The 24,109-nt window shown below is 37.7% G+C and overlaps 2 protein-coding genes across 3 annotated transcripts in view; one reads left to right on the top strand and one right to left on the bottom strand.

Moving 5' to 3' along the window:
* Positions 1-1,370: 1,370 nt before the first annotated feature.
* On the bottom strand, positions 1,371-23,390 carry MMRN2 (multimerin 2). The gene is made up of 7 exons (XM_062580123.1): positions 23,036-23,390; positions 11,724-11,846; positions 10,200-10,306; positions 8,542-8,610; positions 7,096-7,269; positions 4,588-6,498; positions 1,371-3,043 (listed from the first exon to the last, which is right to left on the bottom strand). Exons 1-7 carry the CDS (start codon positions 23,317-23,319, stop codon positions 2,655-2,657), a joined length of 3,057 nt encoding a protein of 1,018 aa, XP_062436107.1. The 5' UTR covers positions 23,320-23,390; the 3' UTR covers positions 1,371-2,654.
* SNCG (synuclein gamma) overlaps positions 13,800-24,109 on the top strand; it is a 34,028-nt gene continuing 23,718 nt past the window's right edge. Inside the window, exons 1-3 of one of the 2 annotated variants that reach the window (XM_062580130.1) lie at positions 13,800-13,826; positions 16,464-16,577; positions 19,879-20,074. Coding sequence is in view for 1 of the 2 variants with exons in the window: in XM_062580128.1 (XP_062436112.1) it covers positions 16,575-16,577 (3 nt within the window). In the remaining variant the exon portion in view is untranslated. The remainder of the gene's footprint in view (positions 13,827-16,463; positions 16,578-19,878; positions 20,075-24,109) is intronic. The other variant, XM_062580128.1, reaches the window with a different exon arrangement.

Here is a 24,109-nt window from a genome sequence, read left to right as displayed (position 1 = left end):
TCACTGATAAGATTGCATCAATATTTAAGAACTGGAAAACATTTGCATCATTATAAAATCTGTAGTCATATCCACTAATGTCTCTTAAAAATCCCACAGGTATGTTTGATGTGCATGCCAGAAAACATACAGAATAATTGGAGAAATGAATCGCAAGCTTTTTTAAAATGAATTGCAGAGGTCTCATTAATTTCATAAGTAATTTGATATGGTTCTATAAACGTTTTTATTCCTTTCTTTCTACCTTTTTCCTCACCTCTTTCCAAAATCCCAATTTGGTCTTTCACTAATGTAAATGTAATAAGTCTTTCAATACCAGCTGTGAGGCTGATTTATGAGAGGAGCAGTACTGTGCATGGATCACCATGGGCTTCAGATACTGGCTTGATGTGGATACATGAAATGAGTTCACGTAAATCTAACTGCAAAATTCTAGGCGCTGACAATCTATCAAAAGTAAAATTACTGAAGTACAATAGGTATGTATGTTTTCAGTGATGTAAGGAGATCATTTTAATAATGGGGAAAAAAAGACTTCAATATAAAAAATATAAAGCACTATAAAATAAAGCAGTTAAAGTTTCAGTAAGAAAGTGATGCACTTTTTTTTTTTTTTTATCTTTTTGTAAAACTTAAGAGGTTTGATTTGGAAATCCAGAAACTTGAACTATCATCAATATTTTTTGGCAGTTACCAGATTTTGTGGAAGTATCAAGCAAAGCTGGAAGGTTCGGGGTTTTCGTATGTATGTTTTTTGTTTTTGTTTTTTTTAAGATGATGCTCAGTTTAGGAGTCTTTGCATTGCCTGTCTTCTAACTTACAGGAAAGAGCTCTCAATCCTAAATTGAAGAAGAGAAATCTCAGAAGTGATCATATATATTTCTGTGGCTATTGGTGCTTGGCTGAAACTGCCATCAGGTGTGCTATTTTAATTTGTCCAGTATGAGTTAGACTGAAGCAACCTAGATATTATTACAGATAACTCACACTTTGTAATGACTGTTGTCAGCTTCAGTTTGTTTTTTGTTTGAAAATCACCCCTATCTAATCCACTGAGCTCACAAATGGCTACAGTTTAAGTTTTTTCAATTAGTCCACATTTATCATCTTTAAAAAAAAAAAAAAAGAAAGAAAAGAAAAATCATACTTTAACCTCTCTATAGAGAGTTTTTACGTGCTATTAGCAATGTCGCATTTAATCTGACAAATACTAACTGCTAATTCTGTGATAGCTTTCTCTTTGCTTCAGGTCCTAATCCAGACTTCACTGTCTTCTCGTTAAATGTTTTTCTCTAGACTATTGCATAAAAATACAGGTCACAGTGTTGGAAGTGATTTGTACCAGCAGTCAAATGGCATACTTTGGGAGGTAGCTTAAATGGAAGTTTATTAAGAATGATATACTCATTTATTAAACAGTAGCTTTATCATTTTCTTTCTCTTGTCACTTGAGAAGGAAGTCAGGCTACTTGGCTCACGCAGCCAATAGATGGTTTTAACTTGTATCTTTCAGTAATTTTTTTTACTTCATAGTCCGAAAATGATTGTGTTCAAGTTAAGTTAGTGTGTCTTCTTTGTACATGCAGGTGGCTAAGTTGAGTACATATTTGAAAAATACAAACAGGAGAATATCTTTATATTAACATTGTGTTCATTCTGAGGTTGATGACTTCTGAACTTGTCTGGCTTATTTACCAACAAAAATAAGATTCTGGTAAGTCCAAGGATGCCAAAACTTTAAAAGTTCTGTCTGGGTGAATGATCAGCAATCACATCTCTAGACCTTTCTCTGTTGCTTGCTTTCTACTCCCTACCATGTCTCTTTCTGAATAGCCCCATGGCTCTCACTCTAGTTGAAGCTTTCTGTCAAAGTTTTATAAACAAACAAAATGTATTTTAAAAAAAAAAAAGAAAAGAAAAACCCTTTATGTGCTTAATTTCAGAACCTAGCTAAGTAGATGCTGAATTAGTGTACACAAAGTCTAAATGTAGACTAATTCATCTTAACAATGTTATGTTACTATTAAACTTGGCAGTTCAATTGAAGTACAACACAGGCCCAGAAGGAAAAGGCTCTGCAAATACTTGCAGAGATTTATCTCTTATGATGTTCTGTTATGTACAGACTGAAACATTGAATTGGAGTGAATTGTAGAAGTTCCCAGGAGAGTCTGAGGACAGAGAGCAAAGAGATAAAATTGTCCTGACTTCCTGACTTGGAGCTACTTCTTACACACTCTTTAAGAGCTGATATATATTCATTCATAATTTTTTTCACCTGGCAGTAGTGTGTATATTTGCCATGAAGAAGATACTTTTGTAAGGGAAAAAAGAGAAATGATTTGTGTTACAGTTGAAAAAGAAGGTCCCACAAAGCAGTTTCTTTAATTGGGTAAAATTTGCCCAGTGAAAGGATTTGGGAATGTGTGTACTGATAGACTTGGAGTCCAAACCATTAGCTTATCACAAAAAGAAAATCCCGTTGCTGCTCATAAGCAAATAATCAAAAGCCAAACACTTCAGAAAAGAAGCAAGAAGACAAATCTAGGATAGTGCTATGTTTAAACACATGCAGTAAGATTGAATGCATCACAGATGAAGCACTAGGTCCATTGCATCTATGGAAGTGTGTCATTAAAATAAACTCTCAGTATTCAAGTTTTAAATATTAGGAATCCACCCATTGTTGTCCCAGGTGGGCTCCGTTTCACTACAGAGCCCTGCAGCAATTCAAAGCATACTCTCTCCCCCTTCTCCATCTCTGCCATAGCAAAAGTAGTCATGGTATTTCCATTTGGTGTTTTCCTCTGACTACTTGAGAGAGTTCTTTTGTACCCACGGCTAAAAGAGAGTTGTCCCAGTGCTGGTCCTGAACTAAACTCCACAGAGATGACAAACAAGTAGACACCTTTATGTGGTGCTTTGAAGTAGCCGTGTTCAGGGAAATAGCTATTTCCGTAATTGAGATATGTTTCATTAAACCTCAGAGTTTTTCCTTTGTCCTTTCCTTCTGAGAATCCCACATGGAACGCCACCAGTGAATCTGAAATGAGAGGGTTAAGGAACACTGTTTTAGCAAAGAGCACTCTTCTCTCCCCGGTGTTACCAAAGTCGGAGACAGGATAAAGCTCACAGGTATGATCTCTGCATTCTCCTCTGTAGAGAGCCTGGGTTCCTTGGGAAAACCTGAATGAGCCACTTCTGAAGTTTTGAAAGCATGTCTGCTCAGTTCCATGAAGTGGCATGACGTAAGAGCTAAGGCACTGAACTGGGAGTCGGATCTGACTGTCGTAACTGACCTTGGTGAGGCAATTTGTTTTGCTTCTCCTCTCCTTTTCTACTTTCTCTGTATGCACATTGTAAAACCTGTGGGAAAGATACTCTCCTTGTTCTTCTGTAGCATCTCTTTTTACAGAACTACTATAAAATAATTGCTAGTGCTTTTTTTTTTTTTTTTCTATTGTTACCTGGGTTAGAACAAGCTGCAAAGTCATTCAGCCCTCTATCATCGGTGAGATAGCTATCCCTATTCTCATCTCATAATGTGTGTTAGTCAATAAAAAATCAAGCAGTCTGATCTGAGAGTTGCATCTCCTATATTGTGCTGTCATAAAAATCCTTTCCTAGTTTGTAAAGAGCATCTAATTACATCCAAATAAAACTTGACAGTAAATGTCATGACAAGCAAGTATAGACTTGTCACTGCTTCTTGAAAGGAGAATATCTGAATCAAATATTTAAATAGAGTTCAAGGCAGTTTTTTATAAGTTTCCCCAAACAATGTAAGGTGTAAGTCTGAGACCATGAAGAAGAAAAAAGTAGAATTTTTGTTTCTGTCCTAAATAATAAATTAATCTGAAATATATTTTCTACTTATTCAGTCTAACTACAGCTTTGTAGCATGGTTGCCTAAAAGAGATGACTTTTGCTTTATATTATATGTTCATAACAAGGGCTACAATAGTATAAAACAATGCTGAAGCAGTAGCAACTGTAACTTTGAAGTGCTTATGGCCCTGTGTTTACAGGAGAAAGCGGCCGGTCACAGCGAAGTATAAGCTGAAAACTTGTCTCTGAAGATTACCTGAGAGAGAATGTGCAATCTAGTCAGTGCAGATTATCACAGTTAATGTATGTGTTCATATTGGGAAGGATTTGGTGCTTTGAATACACTCCTTCCAGACTCAGGTAACAAAGGAGAAAAAAGCAAAACCAGGAAGCCCAGCATTTCCTGTGAGCTTCAAAAGAGAAAACTTTCATTACATTAACATGAGCATTTACAAACAAAATATGGCTTCTAAACACGTAAAGTTGAATTAGTTCAAGGGCCATTCCCTAGCAGCTATAATGGATGTAACTTTATTGGCTTCAAGCAAAGTGAACCAGTGTATCAACTTTATTCTTACTTGAACTGTTTGTTTAGATGGAGGGGGAGAATGTAAACAATGTCAAAACTTCTCCCTCCAGTATCCCACAGGACAATACTCAGGTCCCACAATTTATATGCTGTGTGGGGCACAACACTTGCAACAGAGCCCCCCAAAAAATCTAGACCTGCAAACAAACAGGTAAAAGAGAAGAACCTACCTTTTTCCAAAAGTTCTGTCTGTACTGTATTTCTTCTGCTTAGTGTCTGCATATTTTCTCTGTGCTTCTCAGACTTTTTCTTGTCTTTTTGCTTGTCCTGAGCTTTCTGTTGCCTTCTCACTTTTCTGGTCAGCATGGACTGAATCGTTGTAATATCCAGACTTATATTTGAGGCAACTAATTCTTCGTTGCTTCCAAACAGTTTTTTAAAAATCAGCAGATGCTCCTCCAGGTTCTGCTTGATGGTTGCTAAATCTGCTGAGAGAGTTTCTACAGAAATGTTGAGTGGCTCTACTACATTTACTATTGTATGGTTGCAGCAAAGATTAATGTCAGCTCTTGATTCATGCCTCTTGATTGCCAGGCTCAGATGTTTGATATCATTCTTCAGAGACATGATATCATTATATCCTGAGCTATCCAAGGAGTCATCTTTGGCAGCCTCATAGTTAGGTTCCATATGTTCCACGTTGCCATGTTGACCATTAGCTTCATCCAGAGCAGTAGATGTTTGTGTTTCCTCTTCAGGATGCTTAGGAGATGTATGAGCATCATGATTATTCTGTAGACCTCTCTCCAAGAAGTGAAATCTCTTGGCAAGGGATTCTAAAGTCACATTTTGTTCTTGGAGTTTTTCTGCAGTGTGTCTGAGAGATTCTTGCAGCTGAACTACTGATGATATTAGGGTACTAGGATCTTCTTCAAACAAGGTTTCCATGAGCTCTTCTCCCAATAAAGCCTCCAGCACTGCTTCATGCCGCATTGCATCTTCCAAAAGAGAGCTGAAAGAACTATTGAGATACTTGATGTGTCTATGAATTTCTTCATCTTTCTTTTTCAAGAAGCCGACATCTTCTGAAAAAGCCTTAACCTGTGACTGAAGCTGTCTGTTTTCTTCTTGACGGAGATTAAGGGACTGATAGATAGATGGAAAAGCTGAGGAGAGCTCTTCTATTTCATTCCTCAAGAGATCCTTGAAAACTGACTCTAAGTGTTTCATATCTGTTAAGTTTGATTCAGTGCCTTCAAGGGAATAAGTGATATTCTTTAAATCCTCCTCCAGTAAATCAGCATCAGAAGGTATTTTCTGGCAGTTGCAGTCATCCATGTACCTCAGCAGATCTGAATAGTTTTCTCGAAGATTTGAGAGAGTGTAGTTGAGCTCAGATATCTGCCTTTCCATTGCTGCTTTGTTTTCTTCAATAATAAGTGATTTCTCCATTAAAGCTATTGTAAGATCTTCTGGCCTATACTTTGAGATATTTCTTTTTAGTTCCTTAAACCATCTTTCTAAAACCACAATATTTTGAAAGGCCACATCTGATTCCATGTAAAGTTCTTTAAGCTGCTTTGCATGCCCTGCCAGAATGTCATTTATTTGTCTGATGCTTGACTGGATAGTTTCATCTTTGGGACCATGATGTGAGAAGAGTTCTGTTAAATTTCTTCTCAAAGCCTCAAATTTATTTTCAAAATTGTTTTGCTCTTGTTTCATGTTTGTTATACTGTTGTTCAAAACTAAGAAATGGGAATGCTGTATCTTGTGATATTTTTTGAGCTTTGTGTCAGTATCTGCCTTGATCATGGTGAGATTATGGTGAATATTAGCCTGCTGCATTTGCAATTGATTATCTATATCCCTTTTCACCTGATCAACTTTCATAACGTTTTCTTGAACTTTAGATTCAAATTTAGTTCCCAGCTCCTGGAACTCTTTCTTAGGCACAGTGCTTTCATGGAATCGCTCAATACTTTTCTTGTTGGCTTCCACAGCGTGGGACAGGTTTCTCACCATGCTGGAGAGGTTCTGTAAGCTTCTGTTGAAGCTTGCCCACATTGGGTTAAAATGTTTCCTTAGAAAATTCTCCAAGTGGGGAAATAGAATTTGCTGCAGAAGCCTTTCCTGTAACTCTGTTAACAGAGAAAGTTAAACTTAATTTTAGAATGAATTCAAATTTAATTTTTCTTTAAGTTCCACTTTCAGAAAGCATCTTAATCTGGTCGAGGTCAGCCAAGAAAGCATTTTTCCTGTAGTGACTGCCACCTTATTCTCTAGAATGTGAGAACGTACTAAATCTTTACAATTGCAAAAGTAACCCAATTTTAATTTAAGACTAATGCAAAGCAAGTTGAGTCTGCAGACAACCTGGAGATAAATTGACTATGCAGTTTAGTTTAGAAGAGTAATATACTTGGACAGCAGTTTCATAACTGGCCACTTTCACAAGAGTTCCTAGCTAGCCTGCCCTTGTTCATTTTACAATTTTATAGTTTTTTCTCCTGATGCTTTCTACCATGAGCCTTGCACTTCACAAAGTTTTACAGTGTGCTAAAATCTGAATATTCCAGCCAGTACTAAATAACTTCAAAAGTGCAGTGACTTATTCATAGTTCATGTGAATTATAATATGATACGATTTTTAACTTTAATATTAGAACTGAGTGCATTGAAGTTTAGTGAGGATTGTGCCTATTTGCAGACTGATAATTCTGTGCCAGTTGTCTTACCTGATTTACTCTGGTTCACTTCTAACGCTATGCTTGTACCGTTGTTTTCAAATATTTTTTGCAAGTCACCTAAGTTGCTGACTGCTTGATGAATATCATTTTGAAGATCGTCCAGTAACGCCTCATGATTTTGAATGACTTCCAGCATTTCTCTTGAATCCACTGATGCTGCCACTTGCGAGATTAAAAAAAAAATTAAAAAATTGCCACTTGCAATTGCAAGATTAAAAAAAAAAAAAAAAAAGTCATGCAGCAGAGTGCAGCAGCCAGGCAACAGGTACTTCTAAAAGCTCTACAAGCTCTGAGAACACCAGTATACGTTTTGCTCTGATAATTTTGCAGTGACATTTAGGGGTCTGTTGATTTATAGCAGCTTAAGTTCTAGTTTCTTTGCAAAGATCTTTTATTTTCACTGGTGAAGACAAATATTAATATATTCAAATATTAGCAAAGGAACTTAAGCGATGCTAGTCATGATATCAATAAAATGCTTTTGAGTTGAAACCTCTACACACTGTAGAAGTGTTCTGGAATAATGACTGCTTTCAAGTGGATTGATTGAAAGAACAGCAAAGTTTATCAACCCAGAATGAAAGAGCAGTTAAGGTGTTTCTCTGAGTATTCACAAGCATGGAGTTTAAGTGTCATAGCTGACTCTCTTGAAGGGCCCTTTAACTGATGTTACTCTAAATAAGTACCTGGTAATTTGAGCTGCAGAATTTAAAGAGTATGCTGAGAGCTGCAGAAACTGGTATAGCCTAACTGTGCCATCCTGGGGACCTCATACCCTCCACAGTTACCTTTGACCTTTCAATCTAATGTTTTTGTAAACTGAAATACTGTAAAGCAACTGCTTATTCATTCAGTGCTGAGAGCATAATGTGAGAGAAGACTCTTTCAGGGTTGTAATACTACCCTAAAGCCAGTTGCTAGAAGATACTTAATAGCCACAAGCTACACCCTTTCCCAGGGGGTAAGGAAAGGTCTTTTTTTTGAATGAGCATCCAAAGTATCCAGATTGACAGGACAGACTGCCTAAGATACGAATCTATAGCACTTCATAATAACTTTCTCAAAGCTCCTGGGTAGCTACAAAGATAGCATTTTGAATGAACTGTTTTTCTGGTGAGACTCTTGAGCATGGCTTGCTTTCCTTTGAATCCACTTTAACTCTGTCCTGCAAACACCCATACTGTTGAAAGATTTATTGCTCTCTACCAGCTAGTACTCTTGCTAGGTGGTATTTATGACCAGCCTGCTTACACTTTTGAACCCTTTGGCTACTTTGTCTAGAGCATTCATGGAATATTATAATGAAAGCCCTCGTTAACGCCAACAAATGAAATATAGTTGTATAGAGTTGTATAGAAGGGTGTGGTTTTTTTTTTTTTTGATCAGTGGCTGAGAGGTAAAAGAACTGCAAGCAAAGTAAATTCAAGAACATACTGTGGTTTGAGAACTCCTCCTCTTGCAGTCCTTCAGTCACATTTGCTGGCACCGGAATAAAATTGGGATCTGCAATTGAGATGTGATACATAACACGTGAAATTACGCTGCCTTGCCTGCTCAATTCTAATAGCTTCTGCATCTAAAATGTGTTCCTGAAGCATTTTCATAGATATAACTGATATGGAGACATTTTTGCATTGCACATTCCTTAGGGCAAAGAACATCTTGTCAGGAGGACTTTCTTTGTTTATAATACTACACTGGCTTACAGCATTGCATAGATGATGATGTTATGCTGCAGACTTTTTAATTCATGCTGATTTACTGAGCTGTAAGAAATGATTCTATAACAAATGGCTGCTTTTTTGTAGGGTCCCTATCCAAACATCTTCAAATTTCTCTTTCTTGTTCTGTCATTAACTAAACATTCAGACAGTGGGTGATACCTGTTGTCATGATACCATACAAATGAAGCATTAAAGATGAGGCAGCTTTTTTGGGAAACAGACTAAACTAGAAGCACTAAATTTGATGATATCCTTTTAAGTGAAGGTTGGCCTCATAGTTAAATCTGTGAAGGAAAGCTAAACCTAGAGATTTAAAAAAAACAAAACAAAACAATCTCCCATTTTATCTGGGGAGTCTGTTTGGGTAAGTGAGTTAGACAAAAATTGCATGAAAGTTTTCACACAAATCTTTTTTCTATAGCTGCTTTAAATTACTGTAGGGAATTATCTTTTAGCCATTTACTATCTCCTTCTGATTTTGAACAGAGCGTTATTTGCTGAATTCTACCAATGTCATTTAGCATTCCAGTTTTTAAAATGCTATCCTGCTTCTCTTTTACGTAGCAGCTGTACACATCATTATTCAACAGTGGAAAGTGCTGTAGTAATTCCCTGTGTGTAAAGTCTACTGCTAGAGCTTCTTTGGAAGTAACAGCTGTGGATAGATCCTTGCGTCATACGGCCGCTCCCTCCTGTAGGACTGGGTCTCTGAGTGTGCTGGCTGCAGCCAGTGGAGAGGAGTAGCAACGCAGGTTCAGCAGTGTGAACGCTGCCTACCTTGTATGAAATGAGATACTGTGATGTCCCTAACAAATAACTTCATTCCGTAAACTGACGTTACGGGCAGCTTCCCATATTAATGTTGCTTTCTGATGACAACAGTTTCTATTTGGACCTAGGCGTTCCAGGATGGATTTCTACATTTGACTGGTCCACTGGCAATGAATACCTTTCTGCATATATAAAATTTCCACATTACTACTACAAAGTAGCTAGTAATAATAGCTACTGATCGCCACTGATTACAGCTACTCCTTGTTTCAAGGTATCAGTGATTTGGGTATAACAGACCAATGAAAATAAGACGCAGTCCTTTTCTTGATTCTCAAGCAGGAGAACCAAGTAAGCAAAGTGTTATTTCTTTAGGCAAAGGAATACAAGATAGACTTTAAATCTGTGAAATCTAAATCCAAATTCACTGACCAATTCTTTTCCAGCTTTGATCCCTTGCACCTGGTTTCTTCAGAATCAGAGAGAGGATTGCTCCATTACTGACCTTGCAGCTAGGACAGGCTTAGTTTTAATTCTTAGTCTAGATTAAGACTGATTTAGTCTTCATTCTCATTCGTGCGATCTAGCTTTCCTTACCATGCTGTTCACAGTCCTTGCCAATAAATCCAGGGCAGCACTTCCACTGTAAAGACTTCAAAACCTTCTGTTTCACTTGATAGACTGGCTTCAATGCTGTCCTATACCTGGGGAATAAGGATCTGGGCATTAGAGTCCAAGTTATTGTCAGCTGATGTCAGTCAGGGTAAATTCACTGACTTTGGCAGTCTGATTTCCAGTGTGTCCTAGATGACTAGTGCAGAATGCAGTCAAGTAGTCTTTTATAACCGTACTGCTACTGCTCAGTAAAGCATTTAAGCAGTCCGTAGCTGGTAACAGTTTTCTCCCCTGCGTAAGACTGCTTTTCAGGATTACTTTTTATAACAGGAGGTATGTGCAAATTCATATATCCAGGTGCCACATAAATATTTAGCAAGCAGGGCTCCAGTGATCTTCCTCACACTCTGACTGTTTCTCCAGTAGATATTTTTTCCAAACATGTTGGCATGATGGGAGATCTGACTGGAGTCTTAAATGGGTATGTCATAGCTGGCAAGCTTATGTGGCGCTCAGAAGCAACTGTAATATTTATTGTAGTAGACCTTTGCAATACAATTTGGACTGAGCTTTTATTTTGGTAATATTCTCATGAGCTATGAAGTTGCATTTTTAAGTAAGCATTCTAAAATGGTGCTGATAGCAAGAAAGATAAAAATTGGTTAAAAACCCTACTAGAAATAATCAAAAAAATTCAGTTCAGAGAGAATTGTGTTAAAAATAGTAAAACCATTTTAACGATCAGTTAACTATATAATTTAAAAATACGTGGATGGTTATTAAATGTTATTTTTCTTAGTACTTTCTGAGTCAGTGTCTCACAACTGAAATGTTTAATAGGCCTGGTACCTCATGGGCTCTCATCAGAGCTCTTCAGGCAGCCATCCTTCCAAAAGAACAGTACGTGCTCGGGCAGTGGTACATCTAACTCCTGCCCTGTGAATTGTCCCCCTGATGTCTTCAGACAGGCTTTCTATAATGTTACGCATCTTTTTAGGACCTAAAGGATGATTTATTGTCTCATCCATTCCTTTCATCGCACATTGAGATCAATATAATCTTCTCAGTAATTTCCTTACAAAGTGACAGTTATATTACAGCTTCCCATACCATACTCATAAGGGTTGTTTACCTATGTCGAGTATTGAAGTGATTAAACTATCCTCATACAACCCCCTGTCTGATTATTCTTTGGAGATGGCTGTAAGCATCTACTTGGGAATGCTCATTATGAGAAAAGCTGAAAATTCTGTATGGTATGATCTCTGTTGGACAAGGTAAATGTGGGCAGTTTTTTCAAAATCACTTAACTGCCTTTTAGTTGTTTTCCCAGGTTGCTTAGGCCTAAATCTTATGTACATAAATGAGACCCTACTTCACTTCACAATTAAAATGAATTTGGTGCTTTAATTCTTTTTAAAATGTGTCATTAAATACCTCTAAAAAGTCTCATTTAGATGCTTAGAAGATTCTGTTGCCTCCGTTGATTTTATTTAGCCTACTTACATGATCTTCTGGCAGTCTGGCGTTCCATTTGGACAGGGCTGTTGAGAGTTGACAATGTACTTTTCCTTCATACAGGCTTCTATGTATGTTACCAGTCGAGACTGCATGAAGGAACACCAATTCCTAATGGAAGAAAGGCATGGGAAAGGAATTTGAAATAGGACTTTTAAAGTCTCTAGTTTTAACAGTGCAAAGGATTACAATTAATCAGGATTGAGCTTTCTTCTTTCTTTCTTTTTCTTTCTTCCCTTCAGCAGAATAATGAGGGAAGTGGAAAGTGCTTGCTAGCTTCTCCATCCACTCCCTGTTCATTGTTTTCATCTGGAATGTTTTTCAGGAATTGTTACAAGAGTTGATTGTCAGAACTTTGATACATTAGTTCCATTTCCGACCCTTTCATTTAGCAGAAGTTTCCAACCTGTGATAACCTATAGGTTAGTGTCACTTTAAATGCCAAATTGCTTGGGTCAACATGTTGCTGTTTTAAGTGCTTAATGACTGACTCATCAGATTGGGGCAGGCTGCTTTTGAAAATTTAAAATCGTACATAAACTCTTTTAGTAATCGGTGTCTTCCTAAGTGTTACTACTTCAAGATAATACAGTAAATGTTGAAATTTTTGATTAATTGAAATAGCTTTGGAAAAAATCTCTCTTCTTCCCCCTCTCCCCCCCCCCCCCCAGGAAAATATTTGAAAAATTACTCATGTGAATGCATTGAAGGGCAGTGGTTCTTGGGTTTTAATGTCATACTCATAGCAAGAACAAGCGAGTTTTACTAGACTGATGATTACCTCAAGATGATTTTCTCAGTCAGTATTATATAGATACCTATTAATCATGGTGTATAGCTGACCCTCTTTATTTTCATTTATTTCACATATTTAGAGTCAAAACATGGATGTGTACTATTGGTTCAAATTGTTTATTAACATCCAAGATCAGAAGATGAGATGAGTACGTATAATGGAAAACTTAAAACAATGAATAACATTTGATTAATTAGTAGTTTCAATTATTGTTGATAAACTGTAGTCAACTTCAATGTGCTATTTCAATTAATGGTTTTATGCAAGTTGACCTGTCAAGCACTGAGGGGTCCAAGTGTTCTCTGTGGTTAGCGGTGAGTAGAAAAAGATGTGTCAGTCTGTTGTTTGGACAAAGAAGTCATAGGAGACAACTTGTCCCTGCTGTCTCCCTGTCTAATTCTGGCTGCAAAAATCTGCAGACAAAGAGCCGCTGTCCCAGCAATTGCATTTTATAGACTATTGTTCTTAAAATCGGGGGTCGTCTTTTCCCCACATAATTTTAATTTCCTATTGCCCACCCACTGTAGGAGAGTACATATAGTACAGATTTTTGAAACTCTGTGTGCACAGGGCTATTAGGAAGTTGCAGTGTATCAGCTAACAGTACATTAATGTTAACACAAACTAACCTTCTCCCCTGGGGAAGAGATAGGGTTGAACACTGGGGAGAAGGAAATTAGCAAACATGCACCACTCTCACTGGTTCAGCTAATTCACCTTAATTTTCCAGAGACAAGTCCAGAATGTGCATTAGGCACACAGGCTGCCAAGCTGGAAAAGTTGCCAACAGAGTTACCCTGAGAGATGACTGGCCTGGGGAATGGAAGCAGGGATTGGATCTAGCTCTCCTTTTCAAATCAAGATGCATTTTTTTAGGGATAAGAGGTTTACTATGCCATGCTGGTCCTGGAAGTTCAGCATCTCTGATACAGGCTCCAAAGCTTGTGCTGATAGAAAGTTGGGCAGGATGCAAAAGAGCTCCACCTTCCCTAATGCCCTGGGAAACCCATCCCTTTCCCTCTGAGCAGCTCCTCCAAACATGCCATGATGCTTGTTGATACTCCTCTGAACTGAAACAACTGAATTCCACAATTTAAATCACAGTCTTCTCTTCTAGGAAGAAAGATTGGCATGAAATCAGTTGCAAAAGCATTTGAGGGTTTCATCACTCCTTCCTTACGAAGCACCTACAGAAGCAGCAGCTTTCTAATTGTTGTGAAATAATTAGCTGTCTTGGTCAAAGACCCCTTGAATCTCAAATTGAGCTATCCTGCTGCTAGATGTTCACATGGCAGGTATGTTAGTGATAGCAAGAACTGCTCATTAAGTTTTTTTTTTTTTGTTTTTTTTTTTTTTAACTTCAAATGCACAAGAGTAAATTGGCCAAGTAAGCTGATGCTATTTTCATGTGATCTGCCTTTTTTTTTTTTTTTTTGGGGGGGGGGGGAAGGGGGTTGTTTTTTGTTTTCTGCTGGCTGGTGTCTCTAGGGGTCTGCTGTTGTACTTTCTTCACCTGCAAGCACCCAGTTAGCCAACAGCCATTACTATGAGTGTTATATCTTATGGTGTCTATATGCAGCGTATCACCTTTATCTGAGGCAAAATTAGAAGTCGTATTACATGCCATTATGTGCACTAATGCTAAAATTTTTTCCCATAAGAATCCAGCACTACTATCTCAAAGCAAAAGTAGGCTTGGACCTTATACAATACTGAATGTGTCACCTGGGGTAAGATTTGGAAAGATCAGGAGGTTCTTGTACTCCATGATTTTGTCAGGGCTTGTGTTAAAATGAAGCATTGTGTGGGAGGAGAGAGTTGGGTTTGATAAGGAACAGCTGAACTTTAGGCAGTGTATTTTTAAATGTGAATGCAGGAACCAAATCTCCAATAATCAGCATATATGGAAGAAGTTTGCCTCTCTAACTGAGTTGCATAAACAATGGGGAACTGAGTCGAGCACAAAAGCAGAAGCTGAGGTCACATCAGCCAAAACACTGCTAGGCAACTAGTAGAAGGGGAGGAAGCTGTAAGGAAGCTGGAAATATCAAGAGGAAAGGGCAGATAGCTTGGACTAGTTGGGAACGCTCACTGGGTTTGCTGAGATAGACAGAGCCTTTTCTGTTCCCTAGTTTCTTAAAGGAAAATAGGATAGATATTTCTGTTAAACTTATACCAAGCAAAAGTGTTTATTTCAGAGAAACAAGCCCAGGAATCGGACAAAGCGTGCAGCACTGTGAAAGCTGAACATGACATCAGAAGCTACTGCAGCTTCTGTTGTGATTTCAGGCCAAAACTGCTTTAATGAACTGTAGTTTTAAGGCTTTTGCAAGTGATTGTGTCTATTACCCATGGGAATTTTGTCCATAGATACTTTTGCTTTCTATGGTACTGCAGCAGAGGACCTGCACCCCAAGTTCTTATTAAATCATTATTCTTGGAGAGCTGGACGCTCTTCTGGGGTGTCAGCAGGCAGTTCACGTAAGTCAACAAGCCAGCACACATGTTCTAGCTGACATCTGGCTCTTGAGAGTTGTGTGTGTGTCTTTTTAAAAGGCTGTGTTACTTCTCAGTGGTCACAGGCAGATTAGTATCTCAAAAAGAGAAACCTGATTTTTACTTGTACCTAGACTGTCCTCTGTCCTGTGCCTTGTGAGCCATAGCTGGGAGTGACTTTTCCAGCTCAAATACACCCTGTATTTTTCTGGGCAAGTAACATGTCCTGGCTCTGCTGTTGGAGGTAGCTAGTGTTGTAGCTCAGTGCCATATCTGGGGTCTGCCTGCTGGGATGCCTGCCAGATCCTGGCAGGAGTCTGCATTCAGTGTGAAAACCTTTTTTTAAAATAGGAATCTTTTGCTCTAGTGTCTTGTTCTTTCTTAATGAAAACAGTTCACACCCCATGAATCACCATCTGTGCTGGTTTGTTTTTCCCACCATACACAGTTCCTAAACAAGTACTTTGAGTCATGTAAGTCCTACAGATCTAAACCAGATGTTTACACGTACAAGCATGTACATGAGCAAGAATGTGGAATTGTGTGACTGAGAGTACTTTTGCTGTATTGCATGTATAAATATGCACACAAGTTTAACAGAAAGTACCAGAATTTCTTTTCACAATGCTGCTGACATGCTCAAGGTATTTATTGGGCTTACTTCTAGCTTCCTAAGGGCTTATTTTGCAACAGGAATTGAATCAGTGATTGATCCCAACCTAGCACTAGATTTGGACAATTAGCCTTGTGCAGCATGAATGGTGTGAAAGAAAGGCCATTTGATAGACTCTTACTAAAAATTCTTTAATGGTGAACATATTTTTATGTCCGTTTTTCTATAGCATCTGCTCACTGATTCTCTCTCACTTGATCTTAAAAGCTTGTTGGTGGAGTTGAAGGCCAACATAATGCTATGATTTGGTTTTAATCTCAAAAACTTCTGATGTCTTTGTTCTGTGAGGTTTACTAAATGTTATTCTTTCATCAAGTAAATGAATAAGGCCTATTTTCCACATCTGTAATGAGATACAATACAGATAGTTGTGCACAAAGGTGAAACTTTTATTGCAGTAATTTTTGCACATCTTATCAAATGCTTCCTTTAAGGAAACTTTGCTATCTCTTGCTAAAAATATTGCATGATTGTATGCCATTCTTTAATGTTAAGCAGAGCAATTTAAAGACCTACTGAGACCTGATCTAAAGTTCACTGAGACGAGCAGAAATTCTTCTGCTAACACCAGTGGGCTCTGAATCAGGCTGTGAAGTTTCAAAGAACTGCTTTCACAAATAGGACTTTCTTTATTCATCTTGTTTCTGGGATACAAAAGCTTTGTGTTCTGCTTTGCATTTTTTTCCTCTGTGTAATTATGTAGCTTCATTCACTGAATATATAACCAACTTTAACACCCTCTGCTTTTATTTTTGGTTTCCAGTTCCAAAAATACAGTTTCCTTTTGGTTCAAGCTTTTGCTGCCAAGGAGATATGAGTAGAATGAAGCTGCTTTTGTGAAGAGAGCATAAGAGCCTCCTTTACAGCTTACTGGATGGTAAAGTTTATAACAATACCGCAAGTTAGAGCGACACTTAAGTGTTTCCTAGCGAATCTAAGGCTACAGATGTTTAAATACTTCAGTTGCTTTTCCTGTTTCACAGTCCAAGTGAATTAATCCGTGATTTTTATTGATCAGGAAAAAATTATCTGAGTAATTTTCATTATTAGACTGGGTGTTTTTTTCTAGACTTCCTTCTAATCTCCTTGTTAAATAGTCTTAACATGCATCTGTCCATTTTTTCCCCTATTTTCAGAAAAGTATATTGTTTTATCTAAGGTAAAATAACTTATGAAGACAAGGCAATCTATATTTAACTAAGAATCAGCAGATTTAAGTAAGCTCAAGCATCTTTTATTAGAACCTTTTAAAGTCTAAAAATTAAAAACTGATTTCACAAGGTTTTTGTCTTATATCAGATATTACCTCTACTTTTACTGGAACATAGCACTTCTATTTGATCCTAGAGTTTGGCCAAGCCACCTTACAGAAAACAAAATAAAAACTACAGAACTTTCTGTCCATGAGATAAAGCACATGGCTGGTCTGCAGTAATTATCACTCTGTAAAATGAGTAAGGAGAAGTTTCTTTTTTTTTACAGTGTGTGCTACTCTGACAGCAGCAGTGGTACAGTGAATAATCCCACACAGCTCCCACACACATTATTTTTCAGTTGCGTATTCTCATGATTGACACTGCAATACATCATTTTGGACGCTTCCTAAGGTGGTAGAATTTTTACCTGAAAAAAAGCTTTACAACTGTGCTATACATTGCTTTTCTGTACGTTTTACAATCCCCTTGTTTGCACTAGTACAACTGAATTGTCCTTCACATCAATTTCCTTGTGTTTCTAGTATCAATGAAGCCAGTTTGTACAATTACTTCAAAAACTCCTGTCCAGCCACCTCTGTGTCTGTCACTAACAGGGTGCAAAGCTTTTTTGGCCCCTAACTCTTTTCTTTTCCATGCAGTGCAAAAGGCACCAAACATGCAATTATTACTGCCTAAATATTTTACTAGGCAAAAACAGAGGACTGTGTTCTTCAAATTTAAACAAGTGATTTTTCCACTAACTTGTGAAGAATGACTTCTGATTTACACCAGCCGAAGTGAAAAAAGAATCAGGCCTGAGCTCTAGAAATAAAATGATCTATGTTCTGATTTTTCTCAGTGCAAAATTCTCACTGGTTTGAAAAAGCATTCTCAATAAAATAGATGTAAAATGTCACATTTAAATTGATTGAAACTAGAATTGCACACATCAATTTTAAGACATGACTTTTTTATTCATTACCAAATGCAGAAAGTTTTAATCTCTAGGAAAAGATGCTGGCTTTCAGAGGATACAGGGTTGCCTCTGAGTTTTAACTAGCAGGTAAGCTTGCTTGTGATCTGTCAGTGCATCAGCAAATTCTCCTGCTCTCCCTAAGCAGCCGGCAGCAGTGGATTACAATCAGATAGCAGAAACTATCAAGTCTTTATTTCTCTAACTCTCCCTTATGATAGACAGTGCTCCCTCTCAGGCAGCGATCTCGGATCTTGTTGTGACTCAGTGCATGAACCACCGTGGGTTTTGGCTGGGATTTAAGGTAGACTGATTCATTTGTGGCTTACCTTAACAAGCTGGGCTGAAGAGAGTGACAAGGATAGTTTGAAACACTTGATTTCCATGCACTGCTGGAAGCCTTCCAGAGACCAGAGTAACAGTGGTTGAGTAATTGACACTTCTATTCAAACAGCCATGCCAGGTATTATATTATCAGTTGTGATTTGTCCTGCAGAATGTCCTAAAAATTTAGTGCAAAGGCAGCTTTCTGAGTAAATCCAGCTCTAAAGTTGGAGCCTCACTGTAAGCAGAAGTTCAAGAAAGGCACACTTGGCTGAGGGCTATTTTTGAGACAAATCCAATTTTTGTACAAGCTGCTTCAGAGAGATAATTGCAAGAGGGTTTTTTTTTTTTTTTTTTTTTTCTGCGCAAAGTGCCTACAGCCATTACCTCATCTCTATTATCCTTGTCACAGCGCAAGTCCTACAACACACTGAGAGGGCAGCTTATACTTGGACTTCATCTTTAGGTTCTTGCAGGCTAAGTCGTATAGCACTCTAGGAAATTCTATCTGTTAATAAACTTGGTGTGACAAAAGCTATTGTTGAGCACTCAGTACCACTATTTTCAGGATGCTGAGGGCCAATGATCACCTTTAACTGCATTTCGTCCGAACCTGTTTTATTTTAAGCATATGTTCTGTCCATTTTTGTTGGGGAACTTCAGTATTTGTAAGTTTCCTAAGAAAGTCCCTGTCTAACTTTGGTGAAATGGATGGATGAGTCAGAATGAAACTAGTTTTAATAAAATCAAATCCCACTCTTATCCAAGTGAAAGTCAGAACAATATTTAATCTTAAAAGTCTTTTTTTTTTTTTTTACTGGAAAATATCAATTGATTTAATCTGCTTCTCTACACTTTGGAGGATAGAAGTTCCGTATTTTGACACCCAGAATAGTCACAGAAGCCTACTTCTTTCTTCTTTGTGACTGTCTCAGGGGAGAATTAAAAGGAAGAGGTACTTGTTTCAGTGAGATGATGCATCTGGGTGATGTTAGGAAGCCTTCCTGTAATCAGCAGGTGATTTCATAGAATTGTGTATCCAAACCTTGAAATATATTAATGCAATTAATTTATTAAGATTTCTGCCTTTACTATTTATCATTCAGTGATTTTTTTTTCATTTTTTTAAATACATTTTAATTGTAAGGAAAATTGCAATAGATGGAGACTGAGCACATGTTTTCAGATTAAAGAGAAAGAGAACTAAACCACCTGCCTGACCCAGCTGGATATGCAGTAAACCCAGAACAGCAGCTACTTAGCAACAATTACACTTTTGGAAAGACAGACAAAGTTCTGTGATACTTTGTCATTGATGAGGAAACTAGCTTTAGTTTCCTTTGCTCGTTGCCACTCCTCAACACAGTCCATTTCTGCCTTAATTATGTGAGCCATCCATTAGGGGACTTACTCTGCTGGTGTGATTGCTGAGGGGGCAGAGTTAAAAATAACCTCTGCTTTTTTTTCTAAGTTTATTTTTAACCTGGATCATTTAAGTGAGCTCTCTTACAATGCTACTTGAGGAACAGTTAGATCAGGCCAACAAATGGTTTGGGGCTTTGCTGTCAGAACCAGCATGTTGCAGAATTGCACCTTTTAGATGCTTCATTTATTGTTTTAAATGAAATGTAAGCACTAACAGCATAAAATTCAAGTTGTCTGCTTGACTGTTCTTGGGGTTGCAGGCACATGGATTAAATGAAAGCCAGCAGGACTCCTGACTACAGTTCTGCTCAGTGCTGAGAAAATGTAGGAGCCTTGTGTGATAGTGCTTCAGCACATCGTTTGCTTCGGGAAATAATCTGTTTGAAAAAAATGAAAACAAGCTTTTTGGAGTGCAGTTGCACTGGAGGTCTTTCCATGGATTTCTGATAAACAAAGGTAAGTTCTTGGCAAGGGTATAGAGAAGATGACACATTCTTCCCAGGGCCAAGGAATCTGCTTTTTGCTGGTTCACCATGTTCCTGGCTGTCATACAGCAGCAGTGAGAAAGACCTATGCTTTCTATTCCATCTGCCCATGTCTAAATTGTAGAGCCAAAGGGAAGGCAAACAGCTGTGTGTGCCACTGAGCTTCTAGGTGTGGTCATAATCAGCTGTTCGATGGAAGTGGCCCTAACAAGAAAAAAAGTCTTCTCCAAGGTGTCTGGTTAGTTTAAGACAAGTTTTAGCAAGGTGTCAAGTGTCATCCACAAAGCAGTTGCCAGAATTACAATAACGGTGTATTACCCATTTCAATATTCAGTGTTCAAACATCAGTGAGTTTGCTAAATCTGGTGAGTAAGTCTAACAGTAGATGGTGATGATGAGTTAAAGCTAACTTGAAAGGTCTTATTTGATATTTACTGGGTCACTTTCAGAATTTCCAGGTCAAGTCCCAGGCTGCTTCTCAAGACTCTCCTTGTATCTGCCTGTATCTACACACACTGTAAAAACAGATTGTTTCTGTGAAGCTCTAGGCTAGGTATCTGTTTTACATGAGAAGTTAGCACTGCAAATGTATCTATGACCTATTTATGGGCTTATGGCCATAAATGCGGTCTTTTATTTGCACTGGATAGTTATGAAATCCAGAACCTGTTTTTACTGTTTTTACTCTTCACCCTCTGTCACTAAAACAGATGCTAATATAGTTCAGTAATTGTACAGTACGGATCTGTTTAAATACTTGTGCTTTCATTTTCCCTTTTTAATTCTGCTCAAAGATCAGGCACATATGGACCCACTTATAAACACTTGTCCAAGATATCCAGACCTTCTCTGGTGCACTAAGAAGCTACTGGTATACAAGCAGCAGCTGAGATATTAAACTGTTACATAGTTCTTCCTCTAAATAATAACTACAATTAGGATAATTACCCACATGTTTCTTATTAAAAAGTCACCTGAAGGCCAGTGACTTCTAACATTTTCTTATTTGAAACTCTCTTTATTAGAATAACTTGGTTATTCTGAGGGTAATGCATTAATAACATATATCTGAGCATCTAACTGGGATGTAATGAGTCATTTCGCCCTACATATTGAAAGAGAAGTTAGAGGATGGTCTGACTAATTACCTTGGAAATAATTGTCATTATGGCCTCCAATTATTCAAATCACCATAGTGAGAAAATAATACTTTAAAATTCATTTTAAAACAAATTGTAAGAATATGTTCTAACAACCACTATTTCTGATACATGGGGGAAAAAAAACAAGTAGCTGAAATAGATCTATGAGATCTTGTTAGAAAAAATAGATCTCATGGACACAGTTATGAAAGTTTTTTTTTTTTTTTTTTTTAATGTTTCCTAGAACGGTGTTGAAGAGACTGTACTTTCTTATTTGCTCTTCAGTGGCAGATATAGCACAGCCAGGGCATATGCCAGATATGTAGGGAGGAAATACGAGATTCATGACAACTTCTTGTGTATGCATAACTAGGTACTGGAGACCATGAACACCTGATGCAGACTCAAGGATTTGGGGATTCTGAATGTACCTTGCTTGGACCATTTGCCATGACTTCTAGGATTCAGAGTGTGATTGCAAGTGGAGAGAGTTGTTCTCACTCTCTCCCCTCAGTTTAGTACTTAGTCCTTCTCAAAGTCTCAAATTTCTTTAATAAGTCATACCACCTTCCTAGCCTTTTGTACTACAAATATGATTGCTCTAGCAAAATGGCAAATACCTTAAAGCCACAGACAGGCTAGATTTTGAATGTAGTCATCAACATTGCTTGACAGTTGGGAAGGACATGATGATTTGATTCATTATGAAAGAATCTCTATAAAAGAAGTATTTCTCTTCTTGGGAGGAAACTAGAATGAGTAATAGCAGGTGCTGAACAGTTACACAGCAAAGGAAGAAATCTATTATGAGAGTGTATTACAGTATCTTGTTGATCTATACATGCACCTTTTTACACCTTCTTGCAGTATTTAGGAGGTTTCAGAAGGTTCTCACCATTTTGATCAGTAATCAAATGATTGTCACCTTGTAATACAACATGCAACTCAAAAATAGGAATTCTGCTTTATTTCCCTTGCTCTGAAGGTGCCTGTGGTGCATTATCCAAGAGTTGTTGAATTAATAGTGCATGTCATTATTGAACACTCTCCATCTGAAAACTAGAAGTAACACTTAGAAGCTTTAGAAAATGCCCTAAGTTTAATGGTGCGAGATACAGATTTGGGAGAGGAAGTATGTAGCATGAGAGAAAACGGGGTTTTAGCATACACATCCTGCTACAGGCAAAGAGAACTTAACTTTACACATAGATGAGATTTAGAAATAAAATAATAATTTTGCATGGAAGGGAAGCATGATGTGAGTAAGGTTTTATAATCTTTTCTATCTCCCTCTTTTCCTTTGCTCAAAAGCATTCAAGGAGAAAAATACCAGTGCATCTGAAAGCATTGGACTGTGAACAGCACTCCCAGTGCTGGTGTTTCAGCTGCTCCAAATAGGGCTCTGCAGTACCCATCAGCTCTATAAAAGATTCATTCACTCTACTGCTCAGGTTTCATCTATTTTAAACTTTTAGAGACCTACTTACGTACCCTGTAAAACTTCTAAAAATCATACTGTTTAGAAATCTTCCTAGCAAAACATGTGCCTCCTCTATTCAGACCTACTCTTCTGCTATAGATTACCATGAGAAGCATTTCACTGTGAAACCTTTCTTGGTTTGAATTCATAGTTTGGATAGTTTTATCCTGATTGGATATAGGTTTATTCCTTAAAGCTAATATATTTTAATAATGAAATTCTATGGAAAAGGGTTCCTTATTAGCGGGTTATTTTTATCAGACAGGATTTCACTGTCAGTATATGTAAGGTGCACATATTTAGTACTTACTTATTTTGGGACTGTGGGCTTTCAGCTTCAATATCTTCTCTCTCTTCTTGATGTGAGGAGATTGAACTGGAAGGATAGTCTTGAGTATCCTCTCTGAGCACTTCTGCCTCCCAATAACCTTCTTCTGCTTGTTGTAGAGGGGTCCACTGAGGGTACGTAGAAGTCTCATACATTTGTGGCTTTGAGCTGTGCAATGAACCATCATGGTATCCAAGATGGTTTGAGTGTTTGACTAATTTTGCCAATCCTATTGTATTGTAGATAAGCAAAAACTTCACTAGCATTGTAAGGTTTTCTCCTATCCAGTTACACCTGTCTCTTGTTCTCTTCTCTGAAGCACAGCCTGAATTAATTCTGGAATGCCCCTGGTAATATTCTTTAAATGAAAAGTTGGGAAAAGGAAGGGAAAAAAAAATTTATAACAAAGAACGGAAGAGGCTTTCGACCCTCCCAGCTACTGTGGAAATGTCCGTGGCTATTGAACAATGTGAGTCTGGTTCCTGTGTGGGGCTCAAAAGTCTGACAGAAAAAAAAAAAAAAAAAAAAAAAAAAAGTGGTATGAATATAACTTATTCAAGGAACTTCTGAGTTTGGCTGCCTTCTAAACTTATCTGTGAACAGGAACTCAGCTTTTATCAACTGCCTTCTCTCTCAGGCACAGGAAAAGGATGTTAGTTTTAAAGGAAAGGAAGAGAAAAGAAAGGAAAGAAAATACTGAGTGGTGTAACAGACCCTCATTACAGTGCCAGAAAATGTCACAGATTTGCTTACTCTAGTATCTGCAAATATTATTACTATGATTTAGAGCTTGAAATACACTGAATTTAGCAATAGAATATCTGCAGTATATAGAACAAATTATGGTCATTAAGATATTCACAGTAAATATACAATGAAAGAGAGCTTACAAACAGCCATTTTCTGCGTTTTATGTGAACTTGGCAAAATAATTGTATGTGGATCATATTCTGTTCTCATCAAAGTTTAAGAATTTCAAGAAATAGACCTTCAGAGAGGTCAGCATGACTGAGCTTGTTTGAAAATTCCCACCTGGGCTGCCACCTGTGGATCTTG

This window comes from Rhea pennata, chromosome 7, assembly GCF_028389875.1.
Source record: "Rhea pennata isolate bPtePen1 chromosome 7, bPtePen1.pri, whole genome shotgun sequence".
In the NCBI taxonomy this organism is placed as follows: domain Eukaryota; kingdom Metazoa; phylum Chordata; class Aves; order Rheiformes; family Rheidae; genus Rhea; species Rhea pennata.
This window is presented reverse-complemented; position numbering and strand designations above follow the sequence as displayed.